General features: G+C 35.7%; 2 protein-coding genes across 2 annotated transcripts in view; one reads left to right on the top strand and one right to left on the bottom strand.

The window, feature by feature from the left end:
- Window positions 1-24,569, bottom strand: part of LOC103084210 (zinc finger protein 570) — a 345,144-nt gene that overhangs the window by 150,221 nt on the left and 170,354 nt on the right. The window lies entirely within an intron of this gene.
- LOC103085043 (zinc finger protein 420) overlaps window positions 2,646-24,569 on the top strand; it is a 27,317-nt gene continuing 5,393 nt past the window's right edge. Inside the window, exons 1-4 of the mRNA XM_007471042.1 lie at window positions 2,646-2,957; window positions 4,490-4,540; window positions 13,149-13,237; window positions 14,508-14,634. Of these exons, the coding sequence (XP_007471104.1) occupies window positions 13,229-13,237; window positions 14,508-14,634 (136 nt within the window). The 5' untranslated portion in view covers window positions 2,646-2,957; window positions 4,490-4,540; window positions 13,149-13,228. The remainder of the gene's footprint in view (window positions 2,958-4,489; window positions 4,541-13,148; window positions 13,238-14,507; window positions 14,635-24,569) is intronic.

Genomic DNA, 24,569 nt, shown 5'->3' with positions numbered 1-24,569 from the left:
ATATTATGAATCAATGTTAAATTTCTTACGTTTTCTTGATAATGAATACTCATAACATTGCACTTACTCATAAATAGAGCAAAAAACAAAAATATGTAAATAGGTGTAGACAGAGATTAAGAAAATGGTGAAAAATGTTAAAAACTGGTGAATGTATGTAAAGGATATAGAGTGTACATCATTATAATATTCTCTTGCTTTTAAAACAGTGAAAAATAATTATAAAAATACTAGAGTACCTTAAATACTTTCCTGAGATCACTGATTAAATGTCTGACTCATATGTGCTGGTATAAACCCCAATCTATTGGCAGAAGGTCAAAATCATTGGCCAGCATTGATAAAGATTCTCAAAGAAAATGATCCAATGCCAGGAAAAAGAATATACTCACCAGTGCTGTTCATGGGTAACCACTACCACAGGGCTCTAGTTGCTGGGTTGAAGCAGTAACTAATCCTTAAGGGTCTACAAGGTCAAAATAGGCCATAACATAAATCTGAAACTGCCAGCTGATAAACAACAAGGCACCTGGGGCCTATGAAAAATTATTGCCTGAGTTTCCTCCCTCTCTGCAGTCTTCTGCATGTTTTTCTGGATTTTGTCTGCTTCCACAGAGTTTAGTTTTCTTGACTCACTTTCTTGCTCCAAAATCTTCAACGTCTCCATTTTCTTTTGAATTTTAAAATTTAAATTTAAATACATGAGTAATATGTTTTCCTTGTAAGGAAAAAATAGATTATCAGTAATGCTTAAAGTCCTCTTTGTCACTTCTTCCCCTTTACTGTAAGTCCTCTCTTCTAGCCTCAAAGGTTACCACTGACAGGAGCCATATCCTTCCAAAAAATATATACTATTTTTTATATTAAGTATATTACATGGTATGCTAAAAAAAAGTCCTCCTCAGATCCTGCAGTCTGTATTTCTAAAGGTCTTCACTTTTTTGGGTCAAAGTACCTCTGTCAATCTGATAAAGCTGTCTATATTTTCTCTGAAAAAGAAAAATCACATTTATCTATACATACAAAATGTCACAAGTTTAATATACAATAAGAAACCCATACACATGGAACCTATCCATCTCAGGTTAATAATTCCTGTTTTTTACTTTAAACAATAGCCTCCTTTCTCTTGCAAGAAATCATCACAACTACTCAAAAGCCAAAAGAGATAACCCAGAATCAAACAGAGGTAGCTTGAGATCAATGCATGCTGTCCAATTTGAAACCAGAATGTGTATCTCTTAAAAAAAAACAAAAAACAAAAAACCAATCTACGTCTCCCATGTATACAATGACAAAATTTTTGCTCCACTTTAACACTTCGACTCCCTCTAACTCAGTGCAATTTGACCATCTTTATTTCACATAGCTATACTGGATCAAGCACACAGGTTCATTCATTCAACAATCTTGGTCACCAAACTTGCTACTCCATTCACATTATTTGGAAGAGATCAAAGTATTTGGTAAATGGTCCTGAAAATCAGACAAGCTTTATTAGCTTTCCGCTCCGAAGGAGTGGTGAAATGACAGCTCCATCTCCTTTGTGTTGGAAATTCACAAGTTTGTGATTATTTTTTTTTTTAAAGGCCATGAGGTCTTGACGCAAACGAAGACAAGTCCAGGCTTGCCAACAGACCTACAGCCCTAAGTTCTTTGCTGTCTGTGAGCCAAGGTATGTTCAAAAGAAAATGGGGACAAGGGTTTGACCTAGAATTCAAGAAATCTGACTAATGCTGGACTCTAATGAAATTCACTCTTCTTATGCATAAAGTTATTTTATTGTTTTATTAGTTGGATGGCCTCTCAAACTTACCCAATAATGTCCCCTTAATAGTAAAGAAAGAATGTCTACTTTGAAGGGCTGTGGCAGAGGAAAAAGCGGTTACCCTAGGGATACCTTTGAAATTATCTTTCTTAAAAAATAAAACAAACAAAACCCAACTATGTTGATTTTACATTCTTCCCCATAATACATTTATTTGATCCAATAGAAAAATCATGTCTAAATTATCTGCCAAGTGAATAACCTTTTCCAGATCATCAAATTAGTGTTCAAGGAAGAAATAATTTGACCATCCATCGTTTTCTCACAGTCACACATATGCTCTTTTGCTAGTCAAACTCCTAACATTCTGAAGATATAGGCACAGGAAAAGTACCTTTCTATTGACACAAATCATCACCAGTCACACAACCACACTCAATTATGGCACAAAACAAACTACAAAAGTAGAAGTCCCTTAATATGTCAGACAATCCCACAGTTATAAAATGCTATTACCGCGCAGCTTCAAGTACGAATAACCTCATACCCGACAGCACGTAGAATCACGCACAGGCAGAAATAACCATACACTCGGCCACTGAGGGACTCCCAGTCCACCCGAAAATATCTCGCGTTGTCTCACAAATATTCACAAGCACCAAAGGGCCTAACAAGGCACACAGAGGGTCTCATGCCAGTCTGACGCTCAGGCTGGTCCCCTGCACCTGCCCCACCGACGGGTCCCACTTTCTCCTGACGTGTATAAGGCCCGGAGCCCACTCAACACTCGCCGCAGTCTCAGGGGGCCAACTGCCCGAGGCGAGCGCGCCCCACGCCTGCGCACTGAGCGCAGGCGGGCTCTCCCAGAAATCTCCGGGGCGCGGCAGTTGGGGCGAGTTAGTTCTAGCAGCGGGGGTCCTCGAACCCAGCGGAGAGTATGTGGGCTGCGTCTCCTAACGTTCTCGCTGGCCAGCCACAGCCTGCCCGGAGTTGGACTACATTTCCCAGAGCTACCGCGTCCCGAACGCGGCTTCATTTCCGTTTGTTCGCGCGACTTGGGGACCTCGCGTGGGGTGAGGGCTGCGTCTGTGGAGGAGTTTGGCCTGGCTCCTGCAGGGCGGGCGAACCCGAAACCGGGCTGGGATCCCGGGCACCAGGTCCTGGACCCTGAACTGCACCCTCTGTCGAGGTGAGTATGTCCGGAATGCCAGGGTGGAAACGCTCGGAGGAAGCGTCACTGGAATTACGTGGGTGGCCGTGTCTCCTCGTGTTTTGTGTGTGTGTGTGTGTGTGTGTGTGTGTGTGTGCGCGCGCGCGACAGCCAGCCTGGTATTGGTGACTTTATGGGCGAATGGTCGTGTGCTACTGTGGTTTTGTGTGTAAGCGTTTGTGTGTGAGTTGTTTTGACTCTGAGGCTGTGATAGTACTGCTATGACTTTGTGACCGCGTGCTTACTTGACTGGAAATGTGCTTATGTGAGAGTGTAATTGCTTGTGGACTGCGTGCTTATGACTCTGAGGTGTGCGACAGTGTTGTTGTGACAGGGTGTTTAGAAGTGCTTGTGTTACTTTGAGGTTTTGTATGTGTGTTACTAGGATTTGCCTGTGACTTCGAAGTGCTACGACACTGTTTCTGTGACACGAGGTTTGTGATTGCTTGTTTCCTTGACCTGGTACTTGGTTGTGTTTTTCTGACTATCTGATTGGATGACTGTGTGCCGTTTTCATGACTGTATGAAGAGAGTAAAAGTGCTGTTGTGAAAGGTTATTTTGGGCTGTGTGTGTCCCCAACAGGGTGCTTATGTATGCTTGAGTGGTTGTGTGTATGCTCTGTGTATGACTGGGTTTTAAGACTAGGTGGTCAGACAGTGTGTAGCATTAACTTGGTGATTGTGACTCTGGCTGTGTATCTGTGGAAATGTAATTTTGTATGACTTTGTGAGTCATTTGTATATTTTATAGTCTGTGATCTTATGGGAGTTTAGTGGGGTACAGAGGTAAAATTGCATTTTGGTAATTTCTGGGGTTCATTCTGTGGCTGAGCCAGCCTATGGATTAAGAATCCCTTGTGGCTTTGTCCTCCTCTGAGGACTTGACTTATTTCTCTTTTGATCACAGTGATTACCACACCCTACCCCCCACCCCCCATTTCACACATTGCCTGTAGTGCTTCATTTTTCATATCCATCCTTAGTTTGCCCTGGGATTGTAGATGTAGCTTCCCTGCTGCTCGCTGGTGCTCTCTCACTTTATAGCATTAAGGGTTTTGGATGCAGAGAAGTGACAGGAAGGAAGAAGTCAGAAATTTGAACCCCTGAATGAAGAGTATTAGTTATTTCTAAGGCACAGATCTGGACTTGAGATGAGAATTTTAGAGCTGATAGCACCTTCAAGACAGGTCACTTGGAAATGTAATGGGATTCCAGGAGTGGGAATACTTCCAGAGAGTGTGCAAGAGGAGTCAGCCATACACTTGAGAACCTGTAGCACTCCCCTTCAGGACTCCATCTCCAGCAGACAGCCTTGAATTGAGAAGCAAATTCTAGCCCAAGATGGCTGTGAACTCGGCCCTTCTTCTAATACAGAAAGTGCAGAACTGTTCTAGTCTCCTTTTGACTTTCCTCTGTGTTAAATGAGGGGTAGATTGGCGGCGTTCTAATTTAGAGTATACCCTAAGAAAGGCCCAGTATCTCATGATTCTTTTTTCTTTCCCTGAGAATAGCGCCCAGAGGAAGAAAGAATGGCTGTTATACAATCAGAAGCAAGCTCCAAGGTGCGTAGATGTTTTCTCTTTGTTTCGTGAAATGCCTTTGTTTTTTCAGTACATAGGAATCTTTGGGTTTTTGCGGGGGGGGGGCGGTGTTTCTTTCTTTATTTTTGGCAGCGTTGGGTCCTCGTTGCTGTGCGCGGGCTTTCTCTAGTTGAGGCGAGTGGGGGCTACTCTTTGTTGCAGTGTACGGGGCTTTTCATTGCAGTGGCTTCTCTCGTTGCGGAGCAGGGCTCTAGGCATGCAGGCTTCAGTAGTTGTGGCACGTGGGCTCAGTAGTTGTGGCTCGGCTCTAGCGTACAGGCTCAGTAGCTGTGGCACACGGGCTTAGTTGCTCTGCGGCATGTGGGATCTTCCCCCACCAGGGCTCAAACCTGTGTCCCCTGCATTGGCAGGCAGATTCTTAACCACTCTGCCACCAGGGAAGTCCCGAATCTTTGCTTCTTTTTGAAATTTCCTAGGTAAGCCTTCTCAAATGATGGAGGGGCAAGGCAATTTTCTGTAGATTGAGAGCAAGGAATATGTGCAGTTAATTGTGATAGATGCTTCCCAATAGCAGTTAAATTAAGGAAGAATGGATTTGAGATCCATAAATTTAAAAATGAAGAGCTCTTTTGTGTTATTTCTGACATAGCAGCATTCTGTTTTTTTAACTTTTTAAAATGTTTGTTAATTTTCAGAGGTACACAGAAGTGTACCTCTGTAGTATCATATGCCCAGCTTAAAAGTTATCACTTGCCAATCTTATTTCAGTTATTCTGCCTTCAGTTCAAAATCCCTCCTAATTTGCCTTTTTATTTCTTCTTTGTCTTTTGAGTTATTTAGTAACATGTTATTTAGTTTTCAAACATTTTAAGGATCTTCCAGAGGTCTTTCTGCTACTGATTTCTATTTTCATTCCATTTTATTCAGAGAATATACTTTGTATGACTTGAATTCTTTTAAATTTATTAAGATTTATTTTATGACCCAGAATGTGTGGTCTATCCTCGTACATGTTTGGTGTGCACTTGAAAAGACTGTATTCTGCCCCTGTTGGGTGGAATGTTCTATACATATCTGCTAGGTCAGATGGATTGGTAGTGTTTAAATCTTCTGTACCCGTATTGAATTTGTTGGATTTACCTCTTTCTCTTTGTACAGTAGTTTCTATCAGTTTCTGCTTCATTTATTTTGAAGCTCTGTTATTAGGTATATAAATGTTTCAGATTATATGTCCTAATGTTGAATTGACTCCTTTATCATTATGAGATGGTCTTGTAATATTCTTTGCTCTGAACATTTACTTTATCTGATATTTAATATAGCCACTTCAGCTTTCTTTTCATTAGTGTTAGCATGGTATAGCTTTTTCTATACTTTTACTTTTAACCTATTTGTGTTCTGATAAAGTACATTTCTTGTAGGCAGCATTTATTTGGATCTTGTGTTTTGTTTTGTTTTTTGCGGTACGCGGGCCTCTCACTGTTGTGGCCTCTCCCGTTGTGGAGCACAGGCTCCGGACGCGCAAGCTCGGTGGTCATGGCTCACGGACCCAGCCGCTCTGCAGCATGTGGGATCTTCCCGGACCAGGGCACGAACCCATGTCCCCTGCATCTGCAGGCGGACTCTCAACCACTGCACCACCAGGGAAGCCCGGATCTTGTGTTTTTATCCAGTTTAACAATATCTGTCTTTTAATTGGAGTGTTTTTACCATTTATATTTAGTGTGATTATTGGTATACTTTGGATCAAATATGTCATCTTTCCATTTATATTTGTTCCATCTCTTCTTTATTTCTTTTTCCATATTTTCTGCTTCCTTTTGGACTAAGAGAAAGAGTTTCAAAATAACAATACCAACATTTTTACTAATCTTATGAATATAGAAAACAACCAAGATTTCTTGGAGTTCAATGGCATATAACCCACTAAGGATCTATAATCAAATTACTGTGTTTTTAAAGTCACCTATAATAACACCTTTCATATAGTTAAGTCATCAACTTGAGAGACACAGGCTCATTTGTTTCACCTTGCTTTCTACTTTTAGGGATTGTTTTCCCACCACTTTGATTTAATTTTGTTTTAAAATTAAATAAGATATTTGCATATTTCTAAAATCAAAACTGTAGATCAAGGTGAATTTAGAGAAGTCTAGCATCCATTCCTGTCTCTTCCACCTTGTTTTTCTTCCCTCTGTAGATAACTACCTGTGCTTCTCTTTGGTTTATTCTTCTATTTTTCTTTCAAATGATATATATATATATATGTTTATGTATATGTTTGTATGTATATGTATGTATTTTTTATCATCTTCATTCTTAGTCAAAAAGGAGCATTCCTTGTATGCTGTTCTGCACTTTCCTTTTTTTTTCTCACATATTTAATGTATCCCAGAGATCACTGCATAAGCAGCCTATAGAGATCCTCCTCATTCTTTTTAATAGCTTCATTTTATGTTGTGTGGGTATACTGCTTTATTCAGCCAGTCTCCTACAGGTGGGCATTGGTGGTTTTTTCCCCAGTGTTTTGTTGATAACTGTGTATATTGTTTCTGTGGTTTATCTTTGGAGCAAATTTCTAGAAGTGGCCTACTTTTAGTTTATTTTAATGCTTTTGACATAAATTCTACCCAAATCACAACCTTGAGTAATAATAAAATTGGCCCATTTCCTCATTTTTCCCCTTTCTTACTTTTTTCTCCATTACCCAGATTTTCAAAAAAAGTCTTAGAGTCTGTCTTTATACTGTTAAATATTCTTTTTTCTCTGAATTTATTGAGAATTTCTCTTATTAACCATAACAAGCCCTTGTTTTAAATTTCAGGAAACTATTATTTCATAGTTTTATGACATCAAAGTAGTACATGTTTGTTGGAATGATTTAGAAAATACAAAAGGAAACAAATAAGGAAGAAAATAAAAATTACTCAGAAACCTTCCTTTGGAATGAATCATAGTTCATATTTGGAATCTATCCTTCAAGTCTTTCTTTTTTAATTCTTATTATGGAAAAATTCAAACATATACAAAGCTAAAAGTACAGTGTAAGGCACCCCTGTGTACTCTACCTGTCACTCAGCTTCAACAAATATCAGTTTAAGGCTAAACATGTTTCATCTATGGTTCTACTACTCTCTCCCCCGACCCAAAAAAGCATGGATTATTTTGAAGTAAATTCCATATATATAATTTCATTCACAAGTATTTTAGTGGGTGTTTCTAAAATATAAGGACTTTTTATTTTAAAAACAAAACCACAATGTCATTACTATTAAAAAGAAAAAAAGAACTCAATACTCTCTTAATGTCATAAAATAGCCAGTTAGTATTCATGTTTTCCCCATTGCCCATAAATATTTTTTTATGATTTGTTAGAATCAAGATCCAAACAATGAGCTCAGTGCTTGTGATGACCTAGATAGGGAGCTCAGCTCAGTACTCTGGTGACCTAGATGGGTGGGATGTGGGGGTGGGAGGGAGGTCCAAGAGGGAGGGAATGTAGGTATACATACAGCTAATTCACTTCATTGTACAGCAGAAACTAATATATTGTACAGCAGAAACTAACACAACACTGTAAAGCAATTATACTTCAATAAAAAAAAAACCTGTCCAAAAAAAAGATCCAAAGAATGTCCGTTTAATGTAATAAGAAGATATATTTCTTAAATCTTTCTTTTTCTCTTTTCTTTCCGTTTTATTTGTTCCAGAAACAGAGTTTCTTACAGAGTTACTCGTATTCTGGATTTTGTTGATTGCATATATGTGGTGTTATTTAACATGTTCCTTTAACCCTGTATTTCTTGTAAACTGGCATTTGTAGAGGCTTGATCAGGTTCAGGTTTTTTGTGTTTTTGCTTGTTTGTTTTACGCTAATCCTTCATACATAATGATATATACATCTATGAAGTAGTGAATATTTGTTTGTTTTCCTTTATGTGATGTTAGCAGCCATTGATAATCTTTATTTGGAATCCATTATTATATCAGAAGTCACAAAATATTATTTAATTCTATCATTTCTACTGCATTTATTAGCTGGGATACTTCTGTAAAGGGAGAGCCATCCTCTCATCAATGTCTTGGTTACTCTGAAGTATAGCTTATGCAAAAAAGTAGAATAAAAGCTTGATTTTACTCTCATTTTTCAGCATCTTCCAAAGTTTATCGTGTGTTTTCCTTTTAAATTATCATTATGAACTTGTAGATTCAAATATATTTGGTATATTTCAGTCTATAGCAGTTATTCTTATTAATACTCAAACTGTCCATCTGTTGCCAGTGGGATCCTCTTTACTGCCTCTGATTTGGCTCCTTTTGAATTCCTTTTGATTACTGTTGGAGTTTGTGGTAGATTCCAAACTTTCTGGTGTGTCAAGATGTTCCAGGCCCATCTTGTCCATTTTCCTGTGTTAAACATGAAATCAGCCACTTCTCTGTGGAGCCCTGGTTCCTTTTATTGAGAAGTGGTTTTAAGAAGCCACAATTGGGATAGTTGGAGTTCTCATTGCTTCTGGTTGTTATTGCTTGTAGGTCTTTACAGAGTTGGTTAAATATGTATGTTTTAGAAGGAGAAAAATACATCCTGAGTTTATAATGATATTTCCAATTGAATTTAAAGGTTATAGAGTTTTTCTTGATTTTTACATTTGTATTTCTTTTTGTACTCTGAAAATCTTTATTCTTAATAACATTAAGATAATTACATACTTGCTTTATTCTCATTGTTGTATGTGTGTGTAATCATTTCAGAATTGTCTGTTTTAGAATAACAATGCCAATATTAATAATTTATTTTATAAAACTTTTGTTAATATTTAATAAATTTATTATTAATATTAATAATAGTATAGTTACTGAAAAACAGCTATTTGGTTATGTTATTAGTTATTAGTTATTTGGTCTGTAGGTTATATTGCACTAGGAATCTAATGTCAAATGTATGTATTTGAAAATTCCTTGAAATAACCACTTCCTTTCTGTGTTTACCCTGCTAGTATTATGAACAGGTAAGTTTGTTTCACTTTGCTTTTGGTTCTTAGGGATTTTTTTCCAGTTTGATTTAATTTTGTCTTACAGTTATACAAAACATACTCACAGTTCCAAAGTCAAATGGATTCTATTTGATACCACCTTATAATGTTTTGTGTGTGTTGACGAGAGATATTGAGCTAAAATTTTTTTCTTGCAATATTTTTGTCAGGTTTTGATATTATGGGTTTTTTGCCTCAAAATGTAAAAGAGATTGTCTACTCCTTTTCTTATTTTCTGAAAAAGTTTGTGAAGGAATAGTATTATATCTGCCTTAAATGTTGGTAGAACTTACTGGTGAAGCCATCTGGGTCTTCTCTGTAGACAGGGTGCTTTATTTTGTTTTACTAAAAATTCGATTTCTGTAATATCTATGAGGCAGTTTATATTTTCTATTTCTTCTTGTGTGACTTTTGATAATTTGTGTTTTAAGGAATTTGTCCATATCGTTCATATTGTCAAATTTATTGGCATAGGGTTGCATTATCCTTTTAATGCCTGTAAGATCAGTATTCTCTTCTCCATATTGGTAATTTTTTTTCTTCATAGACTTGCTAGGAGCTTATCAACTCTATTAATCTTTTGAAAGAACAAGTTTTTTGCTTTGTTGATTCTCTGTTAAAATCCATTTTGGATCAGTTGTGGATTTTGTGTTTATTTCTATTATTTCTTTTCCTCTTACTTTGGGCTTCATTTGTTCCTCTTTAGCCAGCTCCTTAAGGTGGGAACTGATGGTACACATTCCTTTTTTCCTAGCATTTAAAACTATAAATTTTCCTTTAAATACTATTTTTGCTGCAGCCCACAAAATTTGGTAAGTGGTGTTTTTATTGTGATTCAGTTCAGCATATTTTTTAATGTCTTTTGTGATTTCTTCTTATGAGTTATTTAGAAGTGTGTTTAGTTTGCAAATATTTGGAGGTACTACTAGACCTCTTACTGTTATTTCTAATTTAATAGTGTGTGGACAAAGACCAGAAAATATACTCTGAATGATTCAAATTTAAAATATTTTTGATACTTTATTTCCCACACCTGACTTAGTGCCTAGCCATGCATTGCAGTATCCTAAGGAGTTGCAGTCCAAGGACTCAGGCCTCCCAGCCAGCCATGCTCTTATGCACATCTGCCTTCCTACCCCAAGTGCCTCCATTACGATACCTCTTTATCAGGCACCGACTTCCTTATCATGTATAGGGAGGCAAACCTTGAAGATACTTTTTCTCCACTGTGACTCAGTACTCAACACTTTTCTACTCCTAGCCCTTCACCTGTCTCCCTCTCCATGAAGTGGGAGGGGTCTTTTGTTTGGTACTCCCTTGGCAGTGAGATGGTTCCATAAATCTGTGTTTATCCATTAGACCTTCTCTAGGTGCTGTTCCATGGAGGAAAATGGAACAGTGGGGGAGTCAGCACTGTCTCTGGGTTAGCCTCTTGCTTATACTAGCTGATTAGTAAGTGATTAAACATTAAAGGCTTGACTGGTACTGTCATTTGGCTGTTGTCTTGTCTTTGTCAGCTTTTCTGACAACCAGCAGCTCAGCTCTATCTAGCACAGCTCAGCTCTTGACAGTTGAGTGTGGTATTCTTGACAGTTGGGTATGGTATCAGTTATATTATGGTACTTGATAGTGTTGTATAAATTCTCTATACTGTTACTGATTTTTATGAATCTACTTGTATCAATTACTGAGAGAAAGATGTTAAAACTTCCAAATCTGATTGTGGATTTGTCTCTTTCTTCCTTTAGTTCTTTCAAGTTTTACTTTATATATGTTGATGCTCTTTTGTTATATCTTTACACATTTAGGATTGCTGTGTTTTCTTGATGAATTTATCATTTATTGCCAATGTTATTCTTTGTCTATTTTGCTTTATATTAATACAGGTACACAAGCTTTCTTATGCTTAGTGTTTGTATGGTATATATTTCTGCATTTAACTTTTTTTAATCTTTATTGGAGTATAGTTGCTTTACAATGTTGTATTAGTTTCTTGCTTTCTCCATTTAACTTTTAACCCATCTGTTTATGTTTAAAGTGCATTTCTTGTAAAGAGCATACAATTGGAATTTGCTTTTTTATCTTGCCTTGACATTGTCTTTTTATTGGAATAGTTGGACTGTTTACCTTCAAGTTAAGTAAAATTTAATTTAAGCCCTGCCAGGGATGGGAGCATCCATATACATGTCTTTTATGAAGAACTTGGCACTTTTTGGAGTTTAATTCATTTAAATGTATTTGTGTCTTCAGCTCTGTGATGAATTTTTTTTTAATTCTGAATTTCCATCTTATCTGAATTCTTTTTTTATTGTTACGATGGGCACAGTTATCTATTGTAGCTGGAAGAAGTGGAATTTCTAATTAAATATTTATTGATCACCTATATCAATGATTCTCTGTAGGGACAGTGACTTTCCCTAGGGATGTTTTCAAAGTATAGCTGGGTTCTTTTGAATGTTTAAATAAGTGGGTTGAGGGTGAAGGCTTCTGGCTTTTGAAGGACTGAAGCAAACCATGGATCTAGATCACAGCTTAGAAAGCTTTTCTGTAAAGGGCTAGACGGTACATATTTTAGGCTTTATGTGCCATATGGTCTCTCTTGCAGCTGTTCAACTCTGCCATTATAGTGTGAAAGTAGCCAAAGACAGTATATAAGTGAATCAATATAGATGTGTTCCAGTAAAGCTTTATTTTTAAAAATAATTGGTGGGCAGTAGTTTGCCAACTTCTAGATGTCCTGAAGTGCACAACAAAAAAATTGTCTGTGACCTGCAAAATGAGGACCATAGCTGGGGGAAAAATGTGTTTATAATTATCTGGGTCTGGCACCTCTCACGTAAAGCATTTTTTCCCTGATTTTTTTTTGAATTGCTGCACTTATCTATTTTACTATTATTGCATGGTTTTACTGTCAGCTAAATCTTCTAGGAATGCTACCATAGTTTGATTGAGAAAAGATTGTACTTTGTTTTATTCAGAAATTTACTGAGTTTTTTTAAACCATTTTAAAAAGTTACAGCACTGATGGCAACACTGCTTGTGATAAGACTTGCTAGTATCACATACTTGTAGAAGTCTTCATTTGTAGGTAATGCACTTCATTGATTATACACACACACACACACACACATACATACATATATGGCCTTTATTTTAAAATGTCAAGTATAAATAAAAGATGTCAACCATATTAAGTTGAATATTGTAATCTTATAAATCTAAATGTGTTCATTTTAAGTAGTTGTAAGCCTAAGTATTTAACTATTTGAGCCTTCTATGTAGTTGTGTATGGTCATTAACATATTAAAGTTTAACAGTTGGTCATTATCTCTGTTTTTGGTATAATGTATATGTGTGTTTTATTACCTATAAGTTTCATTTCAGAAACAGTAAAGAAGTTGTAAATGTTTCCTCTTTGTATATAGAGAGAGCATTGAGTTTGACCAGGGTAAGAATCACCACCTGTATCTCCCCTGCTTAGTGTATATTTTGGTAATGGGAGAAAGAGGAAGAGGAGAACAACAAAGATAACTCTAACTTACCCATTTGGAGCTTTGCAAAAAGCATGGTCTCATGGTTCCGTTTCTCCTCCCCAGTACTGCCTTTTCCAGACTCTGTGCTTCTCTAAGATAGGAACCCAGAAGATGATTGATCATTTCTTGCAGCTGTAAAAACCATGGCTCAGGTAAATCAGTGTTTCCTTGTGCCCTCTTTAAATAATCACTTTTTTACAGAATACGTGCATGTTTGCATTCCTTATTCCTAAAAGTTCCTTCCTGACTCACTCCATTCATGAGTGTGCTTTCCAGTTTTTTCCAGTCTTATAAGTGATAGTGTCTTCCCTAAGTATGTCTTTCTAATCTAACCTATATTCACATACTTATCCAAAAGTCCAATGAGCATCTTTGACTGGGAACACTGATATAACAAAAGCAGAGTCCCTGATTTTTTAAGATTTGTACATACCACCCATGAGAAAACTTTGACCTTCTCTTTAGACCTACATTTCCTGGTTAGACAAGATAGGATTTGGTCTTGACTGGGCTTAGTGTCCATACATGGCAAACCTCGTGCTTTGTGAGCTTTTAAGATAAGGAACATATTAGGGATTGAATACAGAGAGATCAGGGATCTTCCCTGGGAATCCGTGATTGACGAATACCAGTAACATGGATCATTTTGAGATTCAACATTTTGTGCTAATCTTGAATGTGTAAGTTTAGATTATCTTTTCTACCTTTCTGTTGCTTAGAATAAAGGAAAGGTAAGTTTTTAAGTGATTAATAGTAACAAGAAAGATCATTATTCATGTGATGATGCCGTTGAGAATTATAAACTCCCAAAAGTAAAAAATGCTTAAAAGGTTTTTATGTAACCTAAAGTGTTCAATGATGCACACTTATTAAGTCAGATATATTCATTATATGGAGCTATTCTACAGTCTATTAAAAATATTTACTAAATTATTGGTAACAAGGAAAATGCTTATGTAATATTCTGATATAATGGTGAACCTGAGGTTTCAATAAATTCTTTAATTTTATGCAGATCTTATAAGATAGAGATTTTATAAGGTTTTACAGAAAACTATACCAAATTTTTTCTTTCTTAAATAGAGAAGAAGAGAAACTTGCATTTGTTGAGAATGCATGATATGTAAGATACCTATTGTACAGGGTGCTTGTGTATGCTATTTCTTTCAATTGGGACATTGCATTTACTTTATTAATTCTCAGATTTATGTGTAAAATGAGATATTCTATATGCAGGAAATATCTACAGCAACAGGCATAAAAAGGAACTTCAGAAGCACCAATTTCTTTAGTGTCTTATCCATGTAAGAGGCTTCCCAGCCTATTTGCTCTGTTGCCTTCTTTGTGGAGAGCTCTCTATCATCTCCCCTTCCATTGAAAAAATATTTTATTTCCACAACTAGTATTATGTTTGTGTTTCAGAGATCAGTGATGTTCAGGGATGTTGCCATTGACTTCTCTCAGGAAGAGTGGGAATGCCTGGACTCTGCTCAAAGGGATTTGTATAGAGATGTGATGTTGGAGAACTATAGTAACTTGGTGTCACTAGGTAAGGATATCTACCCCTAGTATTTTAGGATCTACCTTTGGAATGGCTGCTTTCTTTTCTGTTATTTCAATGTTGTTTTTAAGTGATTAACTGAATTTCTTATTATTCTCCAAGGAATAGTTTCAAATTACTGGAAGTAGACATGGATGGTTTCATTGGGCACATTTATCTTCTCCAGCCTTCAAATATAATTGCCTGTCTTCCTTCTGTCTTCCTTCCTGAACAAAGGGAGAGACACTTGCAATATTGGGACACTTGCAATATTGCCAGAAATAACAGGCTATGATTCATTGTTACAATTTAGATCTGCCAAAGCAACTCTAAATATTTTTTTAATAGGTATAGAAATGTATGGTTTTTCTGACAACAGGAGAGCTTACATTATTTGTATAGTGATAGTGTGGATCAATGCATTTCACTAACAATTCAAGTGAACACAATCCATTACAAAAAAAAATTCTCTTATTTGTGTTTTGCAGTTGAATATCACATTTTAAGAACTTTGTAGTTTACACTGAATGAATATGCTAGAACCACCTTTTATTGGAAAATAGCTCAGGAAGAACCTGTGATTGTTGAAGAAAGTTCATTGTTTTTTTCCTGTAGCAACATAAGGGATAGAGCATATATCAATTACAATTTTAATAAGTGATTTTCCCGTCTAAATATGACTTTAGTCTTTGGACTCTTCAAGTCGCTGGAATATAATTGTCTCTTGCCCCTTCACTTCTCTTTCCCCCTGTAACAACCCTTTTATATAAACTTGGGAGTCATTTCCTTTCTAGATTTTTTTTTATATTTAGATTTATATCATTTGTCTCAGTTCTTTAAAATGTACTCATTTATTCAAAATATATTTATTTATTGAGTTGCCTATTCTATGCCAATGACTGTAGTAGGCATTGGAGAAATAATGATCTAAACAAGGTTCCTATTCTGCTGAAACTTACATTCTTGTGGGAGAAATACAAAATAAGGAAACAAAAATATATGTGTATGTGTGTGCACATTTATGTGCATATATTTATTTTTATATATTTATTTTTATTTTATTATATTTAATAAATATAAAAATTGCAGGTAGCAATAAACAGTATGAATAAAGGTGAAGTAGAATAGGCAGAGAAAGAACTAAATGGGGAATGGGGGGGGTAGGTTATTTTAGATAGGTAGATTTTGTAGAAACCTAAGAAAGTAATATTTGAACAAAGACTTTACCAAAGTAGGGGCATGAGTCAGGCCAGTATCTGGAGGAACAGTATTCCAGGCAGTTGGAATAGTAGGTGTAAAGGGCTTGGGCTGGGCATTAACTTTGTAGGAGGAACAGAAAAACATTATATCTAAAGAAAAGTGAATGATAGAGTAATAAGAAAGAAGGATAGTTAAAGAATAGAAAAAAAGGAGTTGAAATTTTATTCTCTAAGGTGGTGCCCTCTGAATCCTGGCCGAAGCAAATGCAAATTCTCTCTGGAGGAAAGTAAGAGGGCTTTTAGAATTCTCACAAATTAATCAACAAAAGATGAGCTCACAAAGATCATCAAACCCACGAGGAAACAGGTCACAGGTGAGTGGATAAGTAATCTTAGGAAACAACAGATCGCATGGTAAAAGATTTAACATATTGGAATTTTTAAATAAATATAAACTATTGGTGAAATACTTAAAGAAATAAACTAAATTACAAAAATGAAAAGCAATAAAAGATTTTTATAAAGGAATAGATGTGAAAGAGAACTAAATTGAACATTTCTAAAGGTTCTGTTTAGTTCTTTTTAAAAATAATTATTCTAAGGTTGATAAATTTGCATGAAAATTATTCTCTTTATAAAAATACATCATAAAGAAAGTAAATGACCAGCCGTGAATTGGGTGAAGATAATTGCAGTGCATATTGACAAGAATTAAGGTAGTATCTAGAATATAAAAAGCTCCTATAGATGGTTAAGAAAAAGGTAAATAACCTTTTTGAAAAATTGGGTAAAAGACATTTATAGGCAGTTCAAGGAAAAGGAAATGCAAATAGCCAATAATCATGAAAAACTGTTCAACCTCACTAGCAATCAGGAAATGCAAATTAAAACCACAGTGAGATAATTATTTCACACGCCCTAGATTGGCAAAAATTGAGAAGTATGACAGTACCAAGTGTTTACAACTTTTAAATGCAGAAGTGCTATATACCTCATTATTCATAAAAGCCAAAAAGTGGAATGACCCAAATGTCTATCAGCTGATGAACAGATAAGTAAAATTGGTATATCCTTACAATGGAATATTAGTCAGCAATAAAAAAGAATGAAGTTCTGATACATACTACAATACGGATGAACCTTGAAAACATGCTAAATGAACAAAGCCAGACACAAAGACTACATATTGTATAATTTCATTTATATGAAATGTCCACAATAGACAAATCCATAGAGACAGGAAGTAGATTAGTGGTTGCCCAGCACTGGGGTGGGAGCTGGGAGGTGAGGGTGGATTGGAAAATGAAAATGGGGAAATTGAAAATGACTGCCAATAGGTATGGGGTTTCTTTTTGAGGTGATAAAGATGTTATAAAATTTGATTGTGGTGATTATTGTACAATTCTATGAATATACTAAAAACTGTTGAATTCTATGTACTCTAAATGAATGAACTGTAGGTATAGGAATTGTATGTGAGTAGATCTGTTTTTTTAAGTGTTCTGTACCTTACTGATGTCAGTATCAATTGGCATAATCACTTTGGAAAAATATATAGAAATTATTTCTAAACTTTTAGAAAAGTATTTATTTATTTTTATTTATTTGGTTGCACCGGGTCTTAGTTGCAGCACACGGGATCTTCATTGTGGCATGCAGGATCTTTAGTTGCAGCATGTGGAATCTTCTTAGTTGCGGCATGCGGGATCTAGTTCCCTGACCGGGGATGGGACCCAGGCCCCTTGCATTGGGAGCATGGAGTCTTAACCACAGGACCACCAGAGAAGTCCCTATTTCTAAATTTATATGCACTTTGGAAATAGCAGGAGTCCTTTTAAAAATTCCAGATCCCAGGCCACATCCCAGACCAATTAAATCACAATCTATGGACACGGGACAGAGATATTATTTTTTGAAGTTCCCTAGGTTGTTCAAATAAATGTTCAGCCATGTTTGGTAACTACTCTAATATGATATTATCTGAGAATTTATTTTTAAAATTTAATTGTTATTGCCAGTATGCTTGGATTTATTTCTCTCCTGTTTTATGCTTTTGGATTACTCTCTTGATCTTCTTTGCTTCCTTTTAAAATCTTTCCTTAATCAGGATGGGTACAGTTTTTTTGTTTTTTGTTTTTTTTAAACTCCACTTCCTTCCTTGTTTAGTTTGGAAGGTATACACTATTTGTATGCTTTTACTGGTTATCTTTAATTTTTTATCACATGCATTTTATTCATCTTAATGCAAATATAGTTTTGTAGTTTTTTTTTAATTATAATGACGTTTGAAAAAATATACATTTTTAATGGAAATTAAATATTTTACTAGATATTGTTTTTATTAATAATAAAACATAGTTATTCAAGCCACATATAATATTTGGTCTGCATACTACTTTGTAGAGGTCTTGTAATAAACTATATGCCTCACTCTCATCCCTAGAATTTCAAGGCCAACAAGTTAAAAAACACAGATATCAAGGACTGTTTCTACCTTGAAATAAATTGGTGGCTGCTGTGGCAGTGAATTGAGGTTTATAGAGAGATGTGATATTTTCATCTCTATGTCAAATACATATTTTATTTTCACAAAATTCTTGTCAGGCATGTACCAGCAGTGTATGACTTACTCTTTTTCTACACTTGACCAACAGTAGATATCATCACTTAAAATTATCTGTAAATTTGTAGATAAAAAATTTAATAACATATTGCCGTGATTACTGGTGAGTTTAAATATTTTGAGAGTATTTCTGCCCGTTTTGGTCATTTAATCATTATCATTATTGTTTGTGTCACTTAACAAGTACATACTTAAGAAAGGCTATAGTTAATGTCTCCCTTCTCCCAGGACAATATAAAGAATCTTAGAATGTTTTAACTTTGGTTAATCTTTCCCATTTAATATGTTATTGTTGGCTAATATTTTAGTTCTGTTTTCTTTTAACCTCCCAAAATGGGTATTGTTTTTGTTTTACAAAATGGCAATATTTGGTTGTAGATTTATTCACATGAACATCCTTTTATTTGCACACTATTCATCTTCCTTCATACCTTCATACTGTGATCATTTTATTTATCATGAAATACATTAAGCAAGACCTATTGTTAGTAAATACTCTTCATTTATATTTCTGTTGTTGCAATATAACCTTGTTTCATCTTCATTCTTGGCTGATGATTTAACTGGGTATGGAATTCTATACTGACAATTATTTTTTTCTCAGCACTCTGTAGATATTATTCCACTGTCTTCTGGCTTCTGTTGTTGCTCTTGAGAAGTCTACCATCTGTATCGTTGTTCCTTTTGTAAGTAATCTGTGTTTTCTCTCTGGCTGTTTTAAGATTTTTTTTTTAAGATTTTAATATAATTATATTGTTTTATTTCTAGAACTTGTTATTTTCCCTCTCCCCTAGATCTTACTTTTCTTCTATATATTCTCTTCCTCATGGTTTTGATTTTATATTTTATGTTTTCAAATACTTGAAGCATTTATATTACATGTATCATTCAACAATTACAATTTCTGGGGAACCGGTCTAATTCTGCAGTTTCTTGCAAGCATAGGGGCTCTTGTGTAATGATGAATTATCCATAGCATTTTTTCTTCTTTTCATTGAGAGTCTAGGGCAAGACAAAAATGTACCTTGTCATTTTCCTTTGAGATCAGATAGATTTTTCTTTTCCTTTCTCTGAACTGTAGGCCTTGGACAGTTCTGATTTTGTGAAGAGGTTCAGTTCTAGTCCTTGACATTTAGTGGGCCCAAGGCTTTTTGTCTCTTGGGTTTTTTTCATACCAGTAAGGTATAAACTTTTAGGCAGTTGAAGTCAACAAATGTCCTGAGGGTAGCTGTGACTTCAGAGCATGCTGACCTCTAGTATCTGATGATCTCTTCACTTTACCCCCTTTGGATCTGCTTTATTTTCCTTTAAGCATGGCATACTTGTAAAAGGGTATTTGATATATATTATCTAGCATTTCATGGTGTTTTGGGGAAATCTGATGCACCATTCACATACTTGCAATATTGAATCCTTCTTTCTTTGAACATGCTATATCTACTTTTCTTTTTATATCCTTCTGTAAAGTTTCATTGCCTTTTTAAAAGGTCTTGCACATTTCTTGTTAAGTAATTTCCTCAGTACTTTATAAATTTTGTTGATATTATAAATAGAAATATTTTGTTCTCAGACAAAAATCATATATATACATACATATATAGGTAGAGCAAAATATTGCTTTCTGTAAATTGATAATAACCCTATAGAAATATCTAATAGTTTTGTGATGGATCATATTGGATTTTTAGGTAGATAATTTTGCTCTCTACATATAATGTGTGATCCCTTTCTTTTCTACTGTACCATTTTGTGAAAACTAATCAGTAGGAGCTGAGTATTTGACTGTATCACAATTTGAAAACAATTATTGTCTTTTTTCAAACTTTATTGGGAGTGCTTCTAATGTTTAATTTAAAATTTTTTAATTAAGTATGTTTCTGTCGGTTTCTGGTAAATACCCTTAATTAGGTTAAGGAAAAGCCATTAGAGTTTTTAATAGACGGTCTTAAAATACATTTTCTGATGTTGAACTATTTCTGCATTTGTGGGGTGAACCTTATTTGATAATGATGTATTAGTCCTTAAATACACAGCTGGATTCTATGTTGCTAATATTTTCTTTTAAAAATTTACCTATGTTTGTTTGTGAGATTGGATTAGTTTTCCACAGACTGATTGTTTGTGAGCTTTCTTTTTCCAGTTTTGTTACCCGAGTTCATTTAACTTTGTAAAATGACTTGGGTGGATTTCCATGTTTTTTTACGTTCAACAACAGTTATATATGATCTTGCCAATAATACCATCAGTCATCAGTATCGGTTGCTTTTTAGGAGCACAGACATTGAACTCAAATTTTAAATTCTTAAACAAGTGGCCCAAATGGTCAGTTATTGAAATCAATCAAGATCTCTAAAACAAAGGAACCTCAGTATGGGGAGACAGCCTGATTCAGCCTGCCTCTTTATCTAATCATGTGCCTGGCAATGTGTTTATTGGATCCAGACATGGTTGAAGTGAATGCCTTGACAGTCAAAGCTTAAGTCATACTCTTGCATTACAAAAAAGAAAAAAAAAAGCCAACTGTAAGGCTTAACACTATAGGAAGGCATGGAGAAGAGTTGCAGAACTTCTGTGCCCTCTCCAGGTGCACCACCCTTCTAGCACTTCAATGTGTTCACTGACCCAGAAACTCTCTGAACCCCTCCTGTTAGGGTTTTTCATGGAGGCTTCATTATGTAGGCATGATTGATTAACTCAGTGGCCATTAGCAATTAATTCATATTCCAACCTCTCTCCCTTTTTCAGAGGTGGGGAGTGGCTGAAAGTTCCAATGCTTTAATTACATGGTTGGTTCCCCTGGCAACCAGCTCCTGTCCTTGGGGGCTTTCCAAAACTCACCTCATTAACATAAACTCATGTGGTTGAAAGGGACATGTTATGAATAACTAAAAACATTCTTTTTACCTTTATCACTCAGGAAATTCTGAGAGTTTAAGGAGCTTTCTCCCAGAAAACAGGGACAAAGTCCAAATATACTGCTTCTTATTATATCACAATATTATAGTCCTCTACTTTGACTGTGGATTTATCAGTTTCTCTTTGTAAGGCTATCAATTTTTGCTTATTTACTTCAGAGCTAAGTTGTTAGTTGCCTAAGGCCATGACTGTTGTGATTCCTCTTGCCTGACTCTAAGATGATTGCCCTGAGCTGATTTCACTGGAAACTGATAAAGAACTTCTACAAACTTAAGCTTCATCAATCTACCTCCCTGCACCCATACTCATTCTGCCTCTTTTCCTATTATCATAGATGACTTTCTGTGCCTTTATCTAAGTCCAGTACCTCCACTTATATACTAAATGCCAGTCCTACTCATCTGTTTGAGGACATTGTTGAAGTGATTGCTCTCTTAGTCTCCTGAAACATCAGCTTGTCTATATCTGTTACAATCGTTTTTATCAGCATGTTACCAAACTCAGGTTCGGCTATTCACCACTTGAAAGCTAATACTTGAAAGACAAGTGTTGGTTAGAAAAGAAAAGGTTGCTTTATTCAGGAGGCTTGCAACCTGGAGAGAAGGAGGACTTGTGTCCCAGAACCAACTCCGAAGATTCTGCTTGGCCATGAAAGTTTTTAAAGGGATAAAAGGGGAAACGATCTCAGTTAATCATTAAGGTAGGGGGTCAGATTCCTCGTCATTTTCCATTAGGTGCAGACTTACTGACTCTTGTGATCTTCCTTTAGATGCTATCTTGTTCATGTAGTTTGCTCGTGGGATTACTGAAAGGAGGGCTGGGGAAAGGATCTAGTCATCCGTTAATTACTTATTCTTCATTTCTGCTTCTTTAAGGAAAGAATCAACAGATTAGGCAGGGCATTGTGTGATCAGTAGATTTCAAAGGTGTGATTGGGCTGGAGGTTAGTTAAGCATGGGGGCATCTGGTGTAAAAGTTAGTTAAAATATAGCTTCGCTGAAGTGACAAGGCAAAAGGCCTTCTGCAAAGTGCTGGTTCCTGCAAAGAGTTGTTTCCTGCAGAGAGCTACTTAAAAGCACACAAACATGTAACTTCGCTCATCTTAAAAGGAAAAACAAAACAGACACAAATCTCTAAACACATATTTTCCTCTTGCTACAGCCCCATTTCTCTGCTACTTTCTACAACAAAATTTCTCAAAAGAATTTTCCATGCTCCCTACCTCCAGCTCTTCTCCCATGCTCTCTTAAATCTGCTTCAATCAAAATTTATCCCCATTTCTCCACCAAAAACTATCTGGTGAAGATCACTAGTATCCATATCACTAAAGACTTTGTTAAATTAGAAGTCACCATTTACCTCATCTTTCAGCATGTGACATAATTGATCATTCTTCCTTAAAACACTTTCTTCACTTGGCTTCTGGGATTCCACACTCTCCTAATTTTTCTCCATCTTCCTTGTCATTGGCTGCTCCTTCATTTTTTTTTTTTTTTTGGCTGCTCCTTCTTAATCTCCTTTGCTAGTTTCTTCTCATCCACCTGACCTCTCAATCCTCAAACTTCCCTTATCTTTTCTTCCCTTCTCTTCCCATCTCTTCTGTATCCAAAGGCTCCCTGGATGATTTCATCAAATCCCATAGTTTTAAGTGTCATCTATTTGTCGACGATTCCCAAATTTATAAATCTAACCCATATATGTCCCCAGAACCCCATATACGCCTGTCTACTCAACATCTTTACCATGTAAAGTCCCAAACCAAATAGTTCAAAACCAAACTCTTGATATTCTCTCCCAAACCTTCTACTATAATGAGAAGTTCTCAGTAAACAGCACATTTATTGTTCTGTATGCTCAGGCAAAATACTTAGAGTTTTCTTTGACTTTTCTCTTTCATATTGCATGTCCAATCCAACATCAAATCCTCTTCATTCAGAATATATCCAGAATGCAATGACATCTCACTTTCTCCACCCCTTCTTCCACACTCTAGCCTGAGCCATGTGGATTATTGCTATAGCCTCCTAACTTCTACCCACCTAGCTTCTGTATTTTCCCACTGACTATCTTTTTTTTTTTAATTTAAACAAAATAACCAGAAGGATCATTTTTAAGCAAAGTCAGAGTTTGTCATGCTGCTTCTCACAACCTTCCAATGGCTCCCCATCTCAGAGTAAAAGATTTCTTAAAATTGCTAGGACTAAGATTTCCTTGTCTTTTTCCTTTGACTCCAAGAGGATTTTTTTCCTCCCTCTGAACTGTAGGCTTTGGATGGTTCCAATTTTGTGAAGAGGTTTATTTCTAATCCCTGACCTATTATTGGTCCAAGGCCTTGTCTCTTGGATTTTTTTTTTTAATCATTAAGATTCAAATGTAGGCCATTGAAGACAGCAAATGTCCTGAAGATAGCTGTGGCTTCAAAACATGTTTACCTCTCTAGTTTCTGTTTTTTATTTCATTTTGTCCCCTGTGGATCTTCCTTACTTTCTTTTATGCTTGGCTTACTTTTAGAAAGTGGTTTGTCATGTTTTATCCAACATTTTTTGTGTGTTCTTCAGGAAATCTGATGCACCATTACATATCAGGTGTATCCACTGTCACAGTCATAATATACAACAGTTGCATTACACCCTTAAAATCCCTCATGCTGTCTCTTTGTTGTCAAATCCTTCCTCCTTCCAACCTATGAAAACTGACATATTTTCAGTCCTACAGTTTTGCCTTTTCCAGAATATTATACAAATGAGAATCAAAATTTATAGCCTTTGGGGTCTGGCTTTTTTCACTTAGTAAAATATATTTACGATTTATCTATATTATTGCATAAATCAATAGTTTGTTCCTGTTTATTGCTGAGTATTGTTCCATTGTATGGAAATACCAGAGTTTGTTGATTCACTCACCTTTTGAGGGATATTTGGGTTTCCATTTTTTTGGTGATTATGAATAAATCTACTGTAATTTTTGGTGTACAGATGTTTGTCTGGATATAAATGTAAATACCTATGATTGCTGGGTCATATGCTGCGTATATGTTTATCTTTATAAGAAACAACCAAACTGTTTTTCATCATGGTTGTACTGTTTTGCATTCCCATTATGTAGTGTATGAGAATTTTGTGTGTGTTCTTTTTCTTGATCTATATGTCCATCCAACCTACTCTTTTTAAAATAGAATACTAGGAACTTTATCACTCCAGACTCTT

This window comes from Lipotes vexillifer, unplaced genomic scaffold (assembly GCF_000442215.2).
Source record: "Lipotes vexillifer unplaced genomic scaffold, Lipotes_vexillifer_v1.1 scaffold182, whole genome shotgun sequence".
Classification (NCBI taxonomy): Eukaryota; Metazoa; Chordata; class Mammalia; order Artiodactyla; family Lipotidae; genus Lipotes; species Lipotes vexillifer.
This window is presented reverse-complemented; position numbering and strand designations above follow the sequence as displayed.